At 44.0% G+C, this 20,755-nt stretch overlaps 1 protein-coding gene across 5 annotated transcripts in view; it reads right to left on the bottom strand.

Moving 5' to 3' along the window:
• auts2a (activator of transcription and developmental regulator AUTS2 a) overlaps nucleotides 1–20,755 on the bottom strand; it is a 228,411-nt gene that overhangs the window by 149,037 nt on the left and 58,619 nt on the right. For all 5 annotated transcript variants that reach the window (XM_041951738.1, XM_041951740.1, XM_041951739.1 and 2 more), the window contains exon 2: nucleotides 18,708–18,809. In XM_041951738.1, coding sequence (XP_041807672.1) covers nucleotides 18,708–18,809 — 102 coding nt within the window. The remainder of the gene's footprint in view (nucleotides 1–18,707; nucleotides 18,810–20,755) is intronic.

Raw genomic sequence — 20,755 nt, 5'->3', positions numbered from 1 at the left:
AGTGGCTTAATGGTTTCTGGGAACGCTGAGCAGCAGGATCCTATAGGCCTCACCTGGTGCACTGGAAATTGGGATAGGAGGTTACTCACTTGCAATCCAATCCAAAAGGATAATTGGGCACAAACCCAATCGAATACAGTCCCCTAAACTGCATGTAATCCACTCAGCCAAACTGTCACACCAACAATGAACCCTCCCCCTCAACCCCTAGGGCCCGCCAAGGCTATCTCAGGAACACTTCAATAGCTTGTACCTGGTCTGCTGCTGGGCCCATTATCCACTAATCCACACCCGAGCGGAACGTTTAAGTAGTTCTAAAAGGATTTGAGAGGGCAGCAAAGCTTTCACTGGAGCCACGCAATTAAGGCCAGAAAAATTATCGCACAATTTAGGTCCGATTCTCCTCTGTAAGCATGGGAGGAGGGTCAGAGGACGAACAGGTGAAAATACGTCGAGCTAAACAAACTTATCACAGGCGCACAAGCAGCAAACATAAAATCAGCTCAGGTGATCTGGCACCAGAATACCAGAAGAGATACCGCTGGAAGTCCAGAGGGTGAAAGCTGTTGTGACAAGCCTTATTAGCGAGTCAGTTAATCAAGAGGAAAAAATCTAATCCCTGCTGCACTGAAAACTAATTCCCAAAATACAACTGAGGATTCCTCTCTACAAGACTGCGTGGTCAAAATGAGGATGTGAGGGAATGAGGCAGGTTTAATTACACCTGCACTTGGAGTGCTATAAAGACGGCAAGGCTTGAAAACTTTACTGAATTACAATATTCACTTAAAGTCACTAAATGGGATAGCATTTGGGAGGAGTAACATTACAGCAAAGTTCTAGATTAGAGATAAATTAGTCAGAACACTCAAACATGATGGATGTGGTGGACAAAGAGGGAACACCAATAGGTACTACAATATGATAGATCATGCTCCTGTATCTCAATATGTTCGGCCAAAAAATCTCCTATTTCCTAAATTGCGTGCTATGTAAATGTATTCCATTTCCCTGATTGGTCTGGACACGAAGCAGCCAGAGATCAATGCCATTAAAGTGCATCAGTAATCATTTGTAATAGAGGTCATTCAAGATTTAAGAGTAAAAACGAAGGCTTTATAATGAGAAGCAAGTTTCCTTAGCGGAAAATATGTGAAAATCCAGAAATGTAATTTAACAAGTTTTACACCTGCAAGTCTACTATGAGACAGAAAACACCCACTGAGATTCTGGAATTAAAAATAAGATGATCTCAGTTTTGCAAAAAGAAATTCTAAAATTCCTGAATTCCCCGATAAATACTGTGCTGCCTGACAATTTCACTCATGTCCTCTTCACTTTGACAGAAGCCAGACAGTAATCCAGATCAGATGCAGAGATGCTGGGTGCAATAAACCCTCAGTGAATGCTGGTAAATTGTGAGATCAGAATTGTGAGGATCCGTCCGACTTCTTTTTATTAAACTTTTCCTCATATGAAAGCTGGAATGTTACTTTGGGCTTGGAGTTGTGTTATTTTGGGGGGTAAAAAGTATAGAAAATTTGCGAGAGTTTCACAGTTGATATATGAAATCTTTGATGCTTAGTATCTCAGAGCTGCACTCCACCCACACAGAACCTCATGATTCCAAGCTCATGAAATAAGACTGCTGTCTGCGCATCAGATGTTTGGAGTTAAACTGATTATAAATGTAGTTTGGCACTATGTGAGACTGTTTTACAGAAGATCCACGTTGGAGAAAGCCAGTTCTGTTTTTTATTAGGAAATTAAGTTTGGGTATTTGAAGGGGATGTGAGTCATATAAACAGTGTTTTTTGTTTTAATAATAACAGCATATGAAAACTCCTCCAGTGTAACATCATCTGCGCTTGTATCGACGTTCATGCGTACTGTCGTACTGCTAAAGGTATGTTTTATATTAAAGTCGGAAACATAATGTATATTCAATGTTGAGGGGCCGAGCAGGAAACCTCATATGTGGTGCACACGCTTGCTCACAAATTCCAAATCAAATTAGATGCCATTGAAGCAAAAGTAAACATCTAGATTTTACTTTTGGTGCCTCGTTATAGTAACAGCCATGTCACCCTGGACATGAGTGTGTGCTTTAAGACTGCAAATGGAAATCATTCTGTTTTTCTGAGTTTTAGAGCAGGTATAAGCTTAGCGACTAAGCTGCATCCCGAAGGTAATCAGTCAAAAAAAAAAAAAAAAAAGGAAAGCAACAACACGGAAATTATTTCATTTAGCTGCTTGTAAACAACCATGAATCTACCGATGGTCAAGAGTTGAGATTGTGATGAGTCTTTTTTTAAGGTTCAACATCCCTCTCCTCTACAAGACTTCCTGTGATAATCATGATTGATTGCCAGCTTATCTGTAGCCACAGAGTGTGTACAGTAGCTTGTCTAGATAGTCTAGAAATGGATTGGAGAGCCTTCAGTAAAGACTGCCATCTTGAGCGGTGGGCTGTAAAACAGACAGGAAAGACAGACCATCTCTCCCTTCTCTCTCCCTCCCTCTGTCTGTGGTCCCCAGAAGCTATAATATCCATCCTTGGCGGTTCACTTGACATTTACTTGCCCTGCTTCTCCTGTAGCATTCCCCTTCCTAACTGCCAGTGCTGCGACTCTCCAGGGCTTGCCGACCGGGTGAACAGATAACAAACCTGTCAAGGCGGCTTTAGGTGGGGAATAAATCCAGAGCTGGGACTGAGGTGGATGATGTGTTCCAGAGGGTTACTCTGGGAGGGGGAGGGGGAGCTGACATGAGACGCCCTGTGAGGCCTGGACCCGGGAGAGGCTGCTAGCTGTAATGTCATGGTGCTTCTTTAAAAAGGGGCACAGCCACTGCAACCTGATTAGATCTCAGTGCAGACATTTCAAATGGCTGGCCCCCCTTTTTACCCTCCATTTCACCTATTCTTCACAAGCCACCCCCTTCCTCCTGCCATCAAAGGAGCTGTCAGGGGCTCTTTCTTCAGGCTGGCAGACAGGTCAGGGGTGGAAGGTTGAGGTGGGGTGTGCCCTTTGAGGCAGGGGCTGAGAGCGCCTACCGGGGATGTATGGAGGCTGAGGGCTGTCTTTAAGGTGCTGATAACATTCATGGTGATGTGTTCCCAAGAGGTGCACAAATGTCAACACTCTCCTGCTGTGGGCATATAATTCTACGAATAGAAAGGACAAAGAGCCAGAGCGAGAGAGAGGCAGCGTGCTGCTGTTGTCGAGCAGCATCTTAGTGACTCATATATTAGCATGTTTCAGCTTCTCAGTGCTGTAAGCTGTGTTCTCTCTTCAAACTATCAAGCAGAAAAGCACAGGTATTTGGACTGAACAGTGTGTGTCCCCTTGTCTCAGTGAAAACATCCCCTTCTGACCTTCTAATCTAACTACACCCATCAATCCCTCATAAAACCAATTAGACTAAATGGATTGATCCTGATTGATCTCTTACCAATCCCTTGAAAAAGCTATGTTAAGTAAGTCGCTGATGAATGGCTTACTTGACAGTGATATTCCACACTTGCGCAACAGCAGATTTCTTTACCCTGACAGCAATAATACATTGCCCAACATGTAACTGACTCACTGCGTAAACAGCAGTGAACATGTGCTTGATGAAGCAGTGATGAAGGCACCGGCAATACACCATCAGAGACTCAATCCAATTACTCAGCAGCCACCAAACTGAAGGCACGACACGAATATGATGGACTGCTACTGTGAAGTATATTAACTTGGAGAATTGGCAAAATGTCCTTTATTTAGGACAGAGTATATCAAGCGTTTTGGGCAAACCAAGTGAGGCATGCCCGCTAGAAATTGGAGGGATGGAGACGTCCCATGATGGTGCTAAAAACTGCACATCAATTACCTGAAGCACTGAGGCCTGTCCGCTCTATCTACATCTGAGTTGTGCCAATAGGGAACCAAACTGTCTGCTAGCTATCCAGACATCATTGTTGGAGGGGGGGCATTTCAGGGGAGGAGGGAAAATATGGTATGGGTTACTATGCTTTACAGTCGGCATTGCTTTCATGGATGTTGTTGTATATTCCAAACTAATGGAGTTACCCGGCGCTGATCTGCAGTAAACAGCCTTGCGAGGCTTAGCAAGCAGCCTGTGTTAGACTAAGCCCTGTTTATTATCAAGCACAATCCTCAGTCTCATCAGTGCTTAGAGAAAGGCATGGATGAATAAATGCATATTGTTTAGCTTAGGGTTAGCCAGAGCTGGAGCCGCAAATGAAAAAAATGAATTTAAAGCAGATGGTAAAATCCAATAAGAAAAACAGGGGGGGGGGGGGGGGGGGCAGAGAGAGACACAGAGCTTCAGAACAGAGGACAGAGAAAGAGAGAGAGAGAAGAAATAAAAATGAAGAGAAAAACCCGAGCACACTGGCTGCCTTTTCACTCCTGTTTTTTCAAAAAGCTGTAAAGCTAACAGGGAGAGGGAGAGAAAATACAAAGGCCCGTGTTCTCATTTTCAGTCTGAGAGCCCCACCAGGACCACTGAAACTTGCTTGATTTCCCCAGTCCAATTATATCTCTGTGCTCAATCCTTCCAGAATAGCAACATCACACCGAGGGACGTTGTCTGCCTAAGCGCAGCGTGCCTAATGGAGTCCCAGAAGTTGACTTCATTTCATTGCTCCTAACTAATGGGCTGTGATATTTTCCCAAACTGACTGCAGCTCTGCCCCCTGGAATCTAGTCAGTGCTGTGCCGGACCCAGCCCAGCAACATGCCAGCCCACTGCTTCCCTTCTTAACAACCCCCCTCCAATCCTGCCCACCACTGCTGCTGTCTGTGTGCAATCCGCCGACGTCCTCTCCTCCCCTCCCAGTACTCATTAGTGCTTTCTAGCCGGGTGCTGATTGTCAGAGGGCCCCTGTGATGCCAGCTCTCCCTATGCGGCCGGCCTGCTGTAGTGAATTTAAGAGGACTTTAATCTAACTGGGCTGAGGAGAGGAGGAGCAGCCGGGGACAGGTGGGAGGAGGAGGACTGTGGGGTAGTGGTGGATGTACAATCGCAGGGCCGCAGCTGAGGACAGACACTCTTTCAGGGCTACCTATTGCTCTCCAATGGATACTCGTGCCCAGAACACAAGCATGAGAAGAAATAGCCGAACATAAATTCACCAGAATGGGTCCCTCTCCAGCCATATTGTGGGCACAGAACGGTCCTCCAGATGGCTAAGGGACACACCAGTGGTGCAATACAATCACTGGCATGGCAGAAGTATCATGAATAAATATGAAGAGCTTTATATCATATAAAGGCTCAGCCAGCAAAGACTTTTTGTATCAAAACTTACATTTTGATTTTAAAATCAATCCACTCTTTCCAGGTATAACTGCTCTTTATTGGGAAGCTTTGGTGAATGGCAGCTGCACGTCCTCAGTTTGTTAGTTATCACTCTGAAAAGAGGAGAAAGCAAGTTCGACCTTTATAATTATTCCTGTGAGGTTTGGAATCTAGAAAAAGGCCTACAGTAATTTATTAATGCTGTTATGAACAGAAAAGAGTTGTTCAATGAGGGAACATAAATAAGAAGGGGATAAAACATAATCTTACATGCGGAAAAAATATTCTATTTAAATGAGGTCCTCCTTTTAACACCAGAGTCTCATTCAGCCAAATGCGACTCCATTTCAAGAAGTGCAGGTAGAGAGCAAAATTGTCTGCTTTTATGGCACACACGGAGGTTAATTATTTTCATAATTACACCTCCAAACGTCAAACATTTGTTTTCCCCCCTAATTGACAAGAGAATTAACAGTGGACTATATTAGCCGTGCGGGGTTGTTCTGTAAAATGCTTAAAAGTGCCTTTTATATGCAATACGTATAAAAAGCAATTATGCATTTTTTTTCTCTCTACTACCTTTTAGCCAGTGTAATCTGCTGGGTAAATTCACCAAGGATAAGAGGTAAAACTGTAATTATGCACATTATTCACCTTCCTAAGTGCAGCACTTGAACACAAAAAGCTAAGATGCCTAAATGCACTACACCAGGTTGTCCTCATGCAAAGTGCAGGTCAGGCTCCAGCAGGCACTGAGAGCTAATGGCAGTGAGTGGTGCTCCTAACACATGCTCTGGCTCTTTCAGGGACACAAGGGAGTTAAGTGCCGTGCTCCCTACTGCTGATTATCGCACCTTCACCAGCCTGCCAGGTCTCCCTGCCCTCCATGCATTGATCTCATTTGGCCAGCAGATAAGGCAGTAATTGGATGAGGGCTTGGAATCAGATGGCCCTGCCTAGCTTGGCTAATTCCACTCTTCCTGGGCCGTACAGGCCTGGGGCCAAAGGGGCAGGCCAAGGTTAATCCCTTCCAATCCCCTGTACTATGTGGCCCTGCGCTGCCCTCTGACCTCTCACTGCTACCGGAACACAGCTGATGTGACTCCCTTTGAACAGGGCACAGCCAATGGTCTAATTAGTTTACCGCAGATTTTACACCTGTGCACTACAACCAAGTATACTGTCGAATATGAAGGTGTGCTGATGAAAACAAAGGGGGACTTGTGCATGCATAAAAAGAACATGCACACAGATGGTTCCACACACAGCTGTAGGTTTCTGCAGAGCTTCTGACTGAAAAAATATCATGTTAAACTATGCACACAGTACAGAAATACAGGATATTATGGAATAAACCTTTTTCCACACTACAAGCTTACGCATACTTGGAATATATAATAATTTCCTGACTAGGAAATTATTTTGCCAAATTTCTTCTGATACGCAGAGTAATTATGGCAGATCATGTGAAAGAGAGGATGGAGACAAAGCTCTTATGCGACACGTCATTTTACTACAACTGAAATCCTCCTCTTGAGGGCAGGGATCTGCAATATGTCACGGCAGGGTCGGCTGATATGCATATGCAATGTAAAGTGGAGCGAATTTGTGATTATGCAGAACATCTTTCGACAAAAAGGCCAAGCGCAATTTCACCCCTGCTTCACTGTGAGACCACTGCTGTTCCATTTAAGATGGCCAGCAGATTAATCCTCATCGCTCTTTTCTATTTACACATTATGTAGTCAGAGATGGGATTTGCCTGTATGAAACGAGTCTCTCAAAAGGCTCAGCGTGCCTCATCAAGAACGAATGCAGCAGGGGGACACACGCCTCTTGGGAGACACTAATCTTCTTATTTCGTACATTTATTCAATTCCAGTGTCAATATCAACCATAATCAGAATGGGCCATGTGAAAAGTGCTTTATGTGTTGGCTGATAGTGGATGACAGGAAGTAGACGTAATCACCTGGGAGTACATCACTGCTGACAGCTCTGGATCAAAGCTTTGCTCCTGCAGATTAATCATGAATTGTAACGTACCATATAAATAACTTCAATAGAGAGCCAACGTATATAGAAACACATTCATCGATCAGACATCTCGCAGACGTCGACGAAAGCAGTTTACGGCAGTGGAAGTAATCCCCTAATAATCCCCTGAATATCTCTTTGAAACCAGATAACACTTAACCGAGACGATACAGCATGACCACTTATCCCAGCGCGTGTACACTGTTGTCGGAAATGCACAAAAGTAAAGTACCCCTAATATGAAAAGACATAAAGATATCAAATGATAGTCAGGATAAAGACAAGGCGTGCAATGTGTGTGACAATTTAAGAAAAACGTGACACCACAAACAAAGGAAGGGTGGATGGTGACGCGTTGTTACCTCAGGCACGCTGGGCTCCAAAACACAACACACACACACACAGAGAGAAACACAATGGGACGAAAACAGAAACCAACTAAAACTGATGCCATGTGCTAATCTCTGCTAAAACACACCATACTTGGTTTCTTATTATTGCAGCGGAAAAAATAATGTACCTCTGCTCACGGTCTCTGGGTTGTGCAACGGGGAGATGACAATCTCACAAGGCAGGATTTAATTTTTCATTTCAATTCACAGTGAAGCTCAATATAAAAAGCCTGAATTCCAAAGAGTACAGTAGCATCGGTTGGTTGCGCTTAACAAAAGGAGCTGGAAAAAAAGACCACATACAGGACCGAGTCTCCGGTGGAAATGGGACACTAACAGAAACAATTGGAGGTGAGGCAAGGCCAGCAGTTGTGTGTCATAAAGACAACAGTAGAATGGCCATCCTGTGGATTCCTGGGGCCTGACATATAGATTGCAGATGGATAAGTGCACGTTAAAACAATATCCCGCCGACCAAAAAAATCATTTCTCATAGCTGTCTCTATTTACTGAAAGGCTGCTTGTCTCCCACTGGGGAAGAAACAAATGAAAATGTTATTTCTCTGCTCATGAACTCCTACCTAGTCTGGTTTTTCACTGCTGGCAATTTCATTTCTCTTCCAAATTTGACTTAAGCCCACGACTTGAGGGAAATAATGTCTCTGGAATAATCTTCTGCAACTGTAATTCCAGGGGCACCATCTCTCTGTCTTTCTTGGTATAACTGTGTGTCTGCTGTCCATCCATCTACAGTATCTATTTATTTATTTATTGTTGGCACTGTTGCCTTGTGGTTTAAGGGAAATTGCACTGGCTTCTGAAATAGAAATGATGTGACACCCAATGCCTCACAGTAATCCTGTCAGACGCTCGGGCCTTGAATAAGACAGAACATGCCCTCCTCCAGCACAAGGGGAAAAGAATGGGTGTGATGCACAGTGTTGTAAAGTGTAGCCTGTCAAAAAGAAAAACATGGACTCAATTCAAAGCGCATGCAAAACATAATATTAGCAAAATGTCCTCAGATTGTGAGTGCAGCATCGCTCTGCTGTTCTCTGTGGAACGCTTAGTAACGCAACTTTTCCATGCTTATCACCATGTTTACAGTAATTCTCTCCTGCTCGCCATTTTTCAGTGTGCACAAAGCGCAACACAACAGTGAAAGCGGTGATTTCAGAGGTAAGCGGGTTTCTCAATGACACATATCCTAGCATGCACATAATAGAAGCTTCGACTGCCAAATTAGCTTTGCATCATTGACAATATTCCTACACAGAAATCAGTTTTTCCATCCCGTATTTACCTCTGTCACCAAAATCCTGGGTGGCTCGAATGTAGCGCAGGACAATCAAGGCTTAACAAATAGATAAATAAATGTGGAATTGGGTTTGCTTTGACCTAAAGTAGTAGTTCTTGTGTTTGTCTGCACTTTGAAACTTACATGCTTTTAACCCTTCAAACTACACTCAGAGGGCACTGAATCAAGCACAACCCTGCAATCTAATGTAATGAATACAATAGCTCTGCCACAAAGTCTACCTACACAAAGTTTACAATGTTCTCAATAATACCCTCAATGATGAATACTTGAATTAACATATTTCCAACAATATCAACAAAAACTGAACATCATAAATTTTGTAACAGTAGAATTTATGGCAGAGCGGTTGCATTCCCAGAGTTCACAGGTGTACCTAATAAAGTGGCCATTAAGTGTATTATACATTTGAGCAAGTGCATCATATCATACCTCCTGCCAGATGTGCTAGTTTGGCTGACAGTATACATCCAAACGAGTGTCTTCAACAGAAAATGAAGTAGCAACATAGCATGTGGAATATAAAAAGCATACACGGAAAGTCTTGGAGACTACAATGCAGTATACAGTATTATAGCATTCCAGAGTACGTGCAGTGAAATAAGCAATATTTACTTCATGTTAATGTCTATTTTTTACAGTAGACATGACAGATCGGACTGGGTTCATGAACCGGCAGGCCTTCCTGTGTAATTCCCATACAGCATTTTCAGCCCTTTGTGCCCTTCAAACAAACTCAACAAGACTTCACACAACACACACAACTCAGCCCTCCCACACAGCCTCTATACCCTGCAGCTGAACTCCCTGGTACAAACATATACACACCAGGGATTGACATATATAAAACACACACATGAACACAAACACGTGCTCCTTGGAGAGGTTTGCATCACCCCTTGGATAGTCACGTGGCCCGAATATTATGGGTTAAATAATTCAAAAGTCTGCTCCAAGTGAGAGCGGGATGCGGGCATAGAGAAAGAGACAGCATGGGAGAAAGGGAGATATTCCCATCCTTTCTTTGTTTATAGTGGCTGTGATAAGCCAGGGGAGAGGGTAAGGATGATTTGTTGGCTCAGGAGAGGTAAGCGATATGTACCAGTAAATGGCCAGTAATCATGTTTATGAGGGGGAGATGGTTCTGGACTCCCGGTGTGTCTGATTGTGTTTTCTCTGGCTCCCAGCTTGGGCCTGAGTATACCCCTACCAGGCCATTGTGATTGAAGTATGCACTCTAGCTCGGCTTCTCCTTGGGGGGTAAAAAGGTGCATGCAATACCGTCTGTGTGCTTTTGCGAATTTCTGTTTATGTGCGTGTTGGCCAGTGTGTATTCATAAAGAGGAATGTCGGTCGATGAAGACCTCCCATCACAAAAGAAAGCACCACTTCCCCTTTCTCCTTCATGCAGCCAGTTCCCACATTGCTCTCATTGCTATGGCAACCGGCGCTCTCTCCTTGGGCTCTGCATGCATCCAATCAGAGTGAGACCTTTGTAGAGATTCCTCCGGGCTCCACTTATTCAACTTACCCCACCGGAACAGCCTCCACGCTGAAAAGGCTGGAACAAAGAGAGGAGAGACTCCCACAACATAGCCTGGTATGACATCAAAAATTGGGGCTACAGGGTCGGGTTACAGGGAATGCGGAAGTAATATGTAGCCAAGAGCTGCAAGACGCACGGCAAAAGCGAAAACAGGGTGGCAGCGCATGGCCATGGCCAATTTCAGTGGAAATTATGTGGAATAGGATTTGTTATTGGAAGCCTCAGAGCCTGAATACTTGGCAAGTATTGCGTGGCTCTGGCACTGGTTTAAGCTTGATAAGTCAAAATGGATTCCGGCTGAGCCTATTTATGTCATTCCTGAAAACATATGGATAGGATTCAGGCGCTCAATACTTTCAACCTTCAACAATGACATTCAACACCACTTCTCCAGTCCATTAATCTTCCATGAGAATAGATTTATCATCCACAGCACTGAGGGATTGCATTCAGTCGGCATCAGCCCGAACAGTATTTACCACACCAACTTCGCTCTGTATCAGTTTCAGCAATTAAAGAGCCTTATTTTGCTGGGTGTACAGGAACATAAACACAGCAAAGGTCACAATAGTCCTCTGATTCCTCATGTTTTACTTTGTGTTCAAGGCCTCTAGGTGTGGTAAATAATTAACAGAGATAAACTAGTGCCATGCATTGTGAACCTGAGGGCTGCTCAGAGGTCACCGCACACAGTCACACTGTGCTTCTCTCATTCTAATTATATTTCTGGAGAGGAGATGCAGCCGAGTATTGTGAACGTAGGGAGGGAGACAGACGTGCCCCGAGCACTTGTAGAGACAAGCCATCCAACGGGACCTCTCACAGGCCCCTGACGGACATTTGGCTGTTGGGGTACTGGCAGGACGATGGAGGCGCAGCATAATTTCGCCCGACTGCCATGTCACAAAGTGTCAAAATCTGTCCCTGACAACACGACTGCAGGCGATGAGAGAGAAAATGGGAAAGAGGAATAAAAGAGAGAGTCGAGAGAAAAGGGGGCTTGATTTGGAGTGCCAGAGGTGGTAATAAGCTTGTCTGGCCACTTCCTGGGAGACAGCCTATTCATTGGGTTGATTTTGAGTCAAAGATGTATCAGGCGAGCTGACTCTGCAGTGAACGACAGAATCTGGCATAATGAATGAGACAAAATAAGGTGGGGATCTCTTATTGTGGACACGACCGCTTCGCGAGCGTACATGACTCGAGAGATACTAAACATGTTGTAGAATCTGTTCCAGGTGTTCCTGAGGAATTAGCAGGAACCCCAGATGACATGAATCAAAGAGTGAGTCAACCAGTAAAAACCGTGTGCTTTAAATGATTTCATGTTCCATCACAGAAGTGGATGATCCTCAGATTTCAGTGGTAGAACACAGTTGATCTCAATTTGATCTCTCGTGAATTCTCAAGCTGGTCTGGCATGTGTGGCTATAAATCATATGCTTTTCAGAGCGTTTCTCTGTAGAATATCTGTGTCATCCCATCCCTGTAATTTACATCTGGACAACAGGATGGGATGCAAAATACTCGGCCTGTAGTTCTCTTGTCTCTCGTCTTTCAATCTGCCCGGATTTATTTACATCGCGGCTGAAAAGCCATTAAACGGTCAAAAGACAGTCAAGTATTCCCCGCACTGCATCTGCTGCTCATTTCACACCGTCACTATGCACACACTGGGGCCTCAGCAAAGAGTACGATCCCATGATAATGAGCTAATTATAGGTACAACATTCCTACTTCCATATCTGAACGCTTGTCTCTAATAGGAAACATTTCAAATTATTGAGAGGTAGAGAGAGAAAGAGACAGATAATTGATGCAAGCAATTACAAGTTCTGTGTCGGAGCAAATTGGCCAGCATATCTGGACATGTAGGGGGACTGCGACCTCATTTACATCAGAGTGTCAGGAAATAATTGGAGAATGTACTGAGGAGGTGGGATGGGCATAGTGTAATGCAGACCGGCACTGGTCACATTACATAAGCAGTTCACTTGGACAGTGGGATTCAGGTCAGACAAGAAGCTTATGGAAAAGCCTGTACCCAGAGGTCAAGGACAAAACATTATGTGCAGTCTTGGCATGCTGCAGCAAATTTAATCATAATAGTGATTTTTACTACAACAAATATACTTTATGACATTAATCCATTTCCAAAAGCTGTAATTTGAGCATTTGAAATGGTTTCACCACATGCACACAGGATTCTGAATAGGCTGTCATGTTTTCATCGGAAAGCCAGTAATAACTGAGTTCAGTTTTACTGGCCATAAGAGAGACTCTTGCTGTGTTTGGGCTGAAACCGCTTCAAAAGCACGGGAAGACGATGTGCTTGACTTTTAACAATATCACTTCCAGATGTTTCATTACAAAACAACTTTCAAAGACCTCACCGCAAGAAAACCTTCTCGTGTGAGAGGAGCCAGGACACACGAGTATGGATTTCAGGAACCCACAATTTTCACATTTTCATTTCAGTTGGAAAAACCAGCTTGCAAAACTGTCTGGAGTAACACCAAGTGCTAGTTTTAATGATAGCGTTACGACCTGTCTAACCAGGCCAACACAAATCATTACCCTGTGTTGCAGCGGGGCATTCCACACCACACACCATATAAAGGTGTTGTCCTAAGCATTAGATATCATGCCGTCTGTTTCCATCTGAGAGGCAGGATTCACTCAGTAGATCAGCTAAAGCAGGACACAACATGAAGCTTTGGCTGATGATAAAAATGGCCACTGAAATATAGGGGTGCATTCATTACACTCTGCCTCTTGTGCTAACGCTGACTGACGGGCTCTGACCCAGTACTCCGGATCTTCTCTCTATTGCACCCGCCTCTCATCAAGAGCCTTGGGTGGAAAAAAAGAAGTAACATGCTGTTTACTCGCAATCCCAGGCCCGTAATTGCCAATTTATTTGATAGGCAGCCGGGTAATGATGGCATTTCACCCCTTGCCGCAGAGACTAAACGGGAGTGATTCATCCCCAGCTCCCTGCCCTCCCTGATCCAGCAGACTCCCTCTGCTCAGGACTGCTGCCTGCCTGAATGCCTGCCACCCAGACTGAAGGGGTGGGGTGTGGTGGGGGACGCGGGGGGTGGCTGCCATGTCGGCTTCAAACGAACCCAAAAGGGAGCCCGGCGCTTCAGAGCAAATGCGGCTAAGCCTGCCAATTTAGCTGGGGTTTGGGGTTGAGGCAAACACAGCCGAGCTGATGTGCCATTTGTAGGCCTTAATGAGCTGGCAGGACGGAGTGAGGAGGGAAGGCGAGCGGGAGAAAGGAGGCTGCCAGGCCTGACCTCCTCTGGCCTCTATCTCCCTGCCAGCCAGTGCCAGGTCGGCAAACTCAGTTCATCTGCTTCATCGGAGCGTAGTCGCTCCGTGAGGGGAAAGGAGTGCTACAGCAAATACCATTAGCGAACTGTTGGTCTAATGAACAGCTCGGGTCAAAGCTGCCTCCTGTCTCACACTGTTCCCTCGTACTAACGAGTGACTTAGATGGTTTCTCTTTATTTTCGCGCCGTGAGGGAGCATCTCTGTGCAGCTGGATCACATGAGCAGTCTAGGTGCGTTGTGCAGAGTTGCAACCAAAATAGTTTTAACATTTCAGTAGAACAGGAACATGGACTCCAACAGCAGAGGGAATGCTACAGGGTTTGATGAATCACCTGCACATACATCTAGCTTCATCCGTAGCAATCCTATTCTAAAATATATTAACTGTATTCTGTAATTCTGTAAGTGCCGACTAAAACTGTTGTTTTGTTTCATATTTTCTGCATCTTTTTCCTCCGACAAAGCTATGACTTGCACCTCTTGCGACGTGTGAAGTGGGTTTTTACAGCATGGCTGGAGGGGACTTGTTCAGGAACCTGCGGGGACCGGAGGTGAAGCCTCACACAGTGCGACCATCTAAAGTGACATGGGGGTGTAAAAGTCTGTCTTCATGCTGCCCAGCTTTCAGCAGCTCTTCTGAAGACATGCCCAGTCTCCTCCGGGGCGTCTTGACCAGACGAAGCGGGGGGGAACCAGGGCCGCCGTTCATTCTGTCCTCCCGAGTGTGCAGAGTGGCTGAAATGCCAGCTCAGGTGGAAGTGATTATAGAGAGAGGATAGATGCTTCCTGGGAACAAGTCAGGACTGGGGAAGGCAGAGAGTTCCTGCCTGAGAAAACCTGACATTCTGAAATGAATTATGGATATAATTTGGCATTTAGGACAATGTTCCAATACAATTACTCAAAGTAAACACATTGGCTGGTGCTGTAAAAGGGCTGATTTCATACCCAATATTTCAAACCGAATAAGCTGGCTGTGGAGCAACAGTCACAGCGTCCTTGTAGGCACATGGAAGTGAGTGAGTAATAAAGACAGACCATACTATGATGTAACTGTTTAAACATGTTTCATTAGTGTGCAATGAGTCAAAATGCAAATCATTAGAGAAATGTAATCTCAGTGGAAGTGGTTGGCCAGCGAGGTTAAATCAGATTATACTGTTGCCAATTCAAGCAAAGGATTATGAAATTTCACATTACATATTAGAATAGTTGCATGCAGTATTTTTAATGGACTCTTGCTTGTTCGTTTAAGATAAAAACAACTAATATTAAGCTCAATGTGGCAACCAAAGAGGCCAGCAACATCAAAGATAGTTGAACCAGCCTCTTAGGTAATTGAGAGAACTTGGATATGGAGCCAAGACATGTATTATTCCGCAAAGAATGTACGGAATAACAATTGGCAGCCCTCTGCTCTACATGACCATGGGAATCAAATGTATTACCTGTAGTAGATGGTGATCGCCACACCGCAGCGCTACTGGTGTTGAAAGTTAAGCAATGCAAACCTGTGGACGGGGTCAGCAGCAAGACATTATTTTAGCCAGCAAAAAAAAAAAAATCATGATCAGTGTAAGTGTTTGTTATATTTAGAATATTTTCACCTTTCTACCTCGCTGTCAGGCAGCCCTCCAACAGGGAACTGTTCTATCCAGCTATACTCTCTTCAAAGCAACCAGACTCCTTTGACAAAAACCTCATTTTACATTGCAGTACGTGGGAGTTGCTGGTCTACAACTGCCGTGTTTGGTTAGTTTGTTTGGTTATACTGTTCAGTTCTAATCCGAACTAATGAAAGCACCAAAGTCACACAATAACAAAAACAAACTAACGAATGGAGGCAGTGGTAGACCAGCAACTCCCGTGTTCTGCAGGGGAAGATGACTGTTTTTGTCAAATGAGTCTGGTGGCTTTGAAGAGAGCGATAAAACAGCTTCAGTTCCAGTTGCCATCGGACCACAAGGTAAAGTGGTGAAAACATTTTATAGCGTAGACTTAAACTGATATTGATTGTATTGAGATGGATCCTTTTTAAGGGTGGCTAAAACACGTTTTACTGCTGCCACCAGTCCACAGCTCAACTTCCCTGTTGGTACTTCTGTCGGCTTCTCCAACCTGAGGCCGTTTCGAACGCAACCTACTGCAGGTAATACACTGACTATGGATCAGTACCTCATACAACTCCACTTTAAAACATCCGGTCTAACCCTTTAGGCATGAACTATTATATATAATTGTACTTTATTTTATAATAAATTCTTGCTTAAAACTATGTAGTAGTGGTAGCAGCAGTAGTAGTGGTTAATATTTAGAGACCCCAGAGATTTTTAGAGATCATAACACAACAAATGACAAATTGAACTCCTTTATAATTCTGCGTGACAGCCACAGTAAATCATATTAATCTTTAGGTTAAGCGTTTTCAAACCTCCATTGTTTATGTCAAATTTGCCTTGGTATAATGCTGCACAGTCACCACAGTGCAGTCTGACAGAATTCAGCAAGTATCATTTCAATTTCTGTTGTCAACATCAAATTACTTATTTCATTTCATGCCCAGTCAAGCATCGTAAAGCTACATGCAGAATCAGTTTTGCTTCAGTTGTTCGGCCATGTCTTTCTCAAAGACTAGCTCGCCTCCCAACTGACAGCTTTAATTATGGCTAGATATCTGATCGCTTCGCTGTACATTCTCCACACAAATCAAAGAGCAGGGGTGGGTGTCTGGCAGCAAGGTCCCTCGAGCCTGCTCGCTTTACATCTTGGAATATGTCACAGGGCGCAGGGACACGGCCGCTCTTTCTTCTGTCAGTTAATGCTTGCCTTCAGCTCCTCCACAAGGAACGAGGACCTGGGTAAGTAGTGTCTTTTTTTGGTATCAGTCATAAAGAACCTCTGGGAGAGAGGGAGTGAGAGAATGTGTGTGTGTGTGTGTGTGTGTGTGCGTGCAGGATGTAAACACTGCTCTTCACCTGAGGTACAGCAACCCTAACCCTACGTGTTTAAAATGATACTATCTCCACTAATTACACACTCGATAGTATCGAAAGCACTGAAGCCATAAAGAATAAAAACACACATCTAGAATCAGATTTTTAACCCCAGGCTGCGCAGATGAAGCAACGGGGAAGAAAATCAATTGGTCCTCAACCAACTATTATGAGTTCAGTGACTTTTTCTGTACAAACGCTGTGCAGAGGTTATTAATGAAAAAAAGAAAGGAAAGAAATTGTTTTATTTTGTGTGCCTAGGACTCTTTTTTCCAGTTTTTTTTTATTACTAGAACTGTATTGAAGTTTAACTCTTTAATAGTCTGCTCAACCACTTGGTAGAGTTCCATATCATAAAAACTGGTGGGTATGTGAATTTCTTTTGGTATTATTATTATTCTTGTTATTAGTGGACCAATAACATAAAAAATACAAAAAAAAAACCCCATTTACATTGCTTTTTTCTTGGAGCGGACATTAAAGGGTTAAAATTCTGGTATTGTAACAACATTAAATCCAAGAGCACACGTTTCACCATTTAAGACAAAGTGCTCTGCTGTGGGTGGCTGAATCCTATTGGTTCACCACTAAAGAAAACCCTAACAAACTGGATAACTTCACATTAATAACTTACCTTCTGTCTGTGTGACATACCACTGGTTCAAGGGCACACACATAATGACTCTTCAATTATGAAAGTGCAGTAGAATTTATAACATTTGTGTGAAAGAACAGGCCCTGATCTATAACACTGACTTAATTCTGTGGCTACTTAGTACAGAACAGCTCTGAAAGGTTTTCACTGTTACATGGAATCATTATGTAGTTTGACATGAAGTTGCATGTGTACAAGCTTACTGTGAGTGTGCTATTTCCTGCAAAGGCAAAGGCTGTGCTACAAGCAGTTCAGCTAATGAATAATTCTGGCAGATTCATTTGCTTTCAATTAGCAAACCATTATTTCCTCGTGTAAGATATATCATGATAATGTTTAATCAATTGATTTCTAACATTTGGAATAGAAACATGGTGATCATTCTCAAAGCAGTAAAATATGCAACACTAAACTGCAGAATTTACCACTACAATAAAGAGTCAGCTCTCATGTCTTTCTGATATCCTGGTTATTAAAGGTAACCTGTGGAGTTTTTGACCTCTGGCAACACTATGGAGCTCTTTTTATATGAGGGAGTCCTGCTCCATGCTTCTGCAGGTCTGCAGGTCCTGCTGCCACACCAAGAAATGCAGCAATATGCTGGCAGAGGAAGGCAGGAAGGCTGCTTGGTAGTAAATATGGACGTAAGCAGTGCTTTAAAAAATGTTCAAACTTTAAAGAAAAAACAGCTTTGCAAATATGTTATGAGGAAAGAAATGTTGGCAAGTTTGGCGAGTATCACTGAATGTAAACAGAACTTTTGTTTGTTTACAAGAAAACTCCACAGGGAACCTTTAAGCACTGCTGACATACAATTTACAATTGAAAAATAAGAAAATAAGTAAATAAGAAACCATGGTGTGGAGTTGGTGTTAGTAATATATTTGTTCAGACTTTGTTTTCCAATTATTTTGTCCAATCTTTTCTTATTTCTTGTTGCTTTTGTCTATGTTCAAAATGCTGAACCTATGTGGTACGTACAGTAAATACAAAAATATGAGCCTACATTATCTGTAAGATGATCATTAAGAGACGTTTAAGAGATGCTGAAATAAGCCCTGACAGAAGCTCAAACAACCACTGACAACATACGTTCTCCTACACTTGTGAACTGTACTCACATCTGTCAGTCTGTCTCTGGAGCTGCTCCTGATGGAAGGCTTGGACTCTCCGCTGACGCTCTCGCTGTCGCTGCCCTTGCAGTTGTTCTGCCCTGGCTTCAGCTGCCAAACACAACACACAGGAGACCAAGGGTTAACAACATTAAGCAAAACTGTTAACACTGCAGTTTAGAGCTTTACACGGATAACGCTGGCTAGGGAAGGCATCCCACTGAAATCGCTTCATGAATATGTGAGAACTGGCAGGAGCTGCGGCGCTGTCTCTGTAAATCTGTCATGTTTCTGAGCCTATTCAGCGGCCATCACTCCGCTTGCCAATGATAGACACCATCTGATCTCGCAGTATGAAACTCCTCTCAGCCCACGAAATAGAGAACAGGGACAAAGACCCTTCCAGAACCTTCAAATGGAGCCACTATCCTTTCCAAGCAGACACCACATGCCGAGGCAGCAGGAGCTCAGCAAGTGTCATCCTCTAGACACTCTGTTCGAGATGCAGCAAAGTGACAAGAATAAAGAGGAGGACGTGCCAATCCGCGAGCATCTGAGGCCCTTCAAAATCTGGAGAACAATAAAAGACTCTTGGGAGTGTGGAGCCGAGTGGAAGGAGGTGGGGTCTGTACTCCCTGTCCAAGTCGGCGATTGATGTCCTCCGAAGCTCCCATGCTGCTCCTTCCAGACCAGACAAACGCGGCAGGTTTCATTTCAAAGCACATAAAAAGATGGCTTTATGGGACAGTGCAGTAAATGGCTGCTCTGCCACCTAATAGGAAAAGCAGAGCGTGGCGCTGCATACACAAAGGGCTTGGACTAGAAGATGCCGGCCCTCTCCTTTCCCTTCCATCTCCTGCTCTGGAGGGAAGCGACACAGCTACAGTATATGGGCTTTTTCTACCTCTCCTTCAGTATTCTCTTTTCAGGTATTGGCCATCATTTAGTACGATGAAAGGGCACAAGGTGGGGGAATACCAAATGAACCCTTGAGTCGAGTGGATAATTAAAATGAAAATGTTCCCTTTTCTGTAGCCATTAGCGGTGTGAAAGGAATCCTGTTCCTTGGGAGAATTGCACGATGGGTGGAAGGCGGGTGGATTTGCCGGAGTGCTGAATGTGATAAGAGAGTTTGAGCACTGGGAACGCCTGATGGGCCTGTTTGACTCCGTGTGTGCACGTGTCTGATTGTGTGCGTGCGCGAGTGGGTGTCTGTGCGGTCAGACGGTGCTGAGACAAGACTGGGGAGAGCACACGAGATACCAAGCGTGCCACGTGCACCGACACATGCACACCAGTGCCCTGCGCTGTGATAGCACTAATTACCTCCAACACATTTCATTCCCACAAAAACCAGGGCACATTTCCCCCCTTTTTCCTGTAAATGGCAGTTTGTCTGAGGGGAGTTTACATATTTTTAGAGAGAAAAGGGGAATAATATCTCATCCACCGTGGTCTGTGAACTGATCCTTGAAGAAAGGGCGAGGGACGCTGTTTACGCCCCAGTCTGCGGCTCCTTCATCAAAACATGTTGACCTATAATATTTATTAACCAGCCCGTGTCCCTGCTGACAACACCGGGCAGCACATGCCAGCATACTCATGCATTTATGAATGTGCACACAGACAAAAGAAAACACACAGACTTTAGTGAAAGCTGCTGCTGACTCCTGCATCGCATACTCGCAGCCCAAAACCAAACTCATATATGGGAAGCTTGTGAAGACTACAATCAGGCAAGTGTGGGAGAGATATAGAGATTTGTCTTTTATTAATCAATGTGGTATCAAACTGACTCTGCACTAGTGAAACCACATAATCACACCGTCTGTATCCTGGCTTATCAGTGGGAAAGTACTCCATGAAATCAGAAATCTTGCACAAATTTAACTGTGTGTAATGTCTGAAGAACATGTCTAATAAAGACATTCCAATAAAGAGCGGCTCATCTTTCAGGGCTATTACATAGCTCGGGACCTGATTACACAGCTATTTGAAAACGTATCCCTCAGCTTGTTCCCTTTAATTTCCCCCTGAGCTCCCTTAAATTACTTCAG

Source organism: Chelmon rostratus, chromosome 14, assembly GCF_017976325.1.
Source record: "Chelmon rostratus isolate fCheRos1 chromosome 14, fCheRos1.pri, whole genome shotgun sequence".
NCBI lineage: Eukaryota > Metazoa > Chordata > Actinopteri > Chaetodontiformes > Chaetodontidae > Chelmon > Chelmon rostratus.
This window is presented reverse-complemented; position numbering and strand designations above follow the sequence as displayed.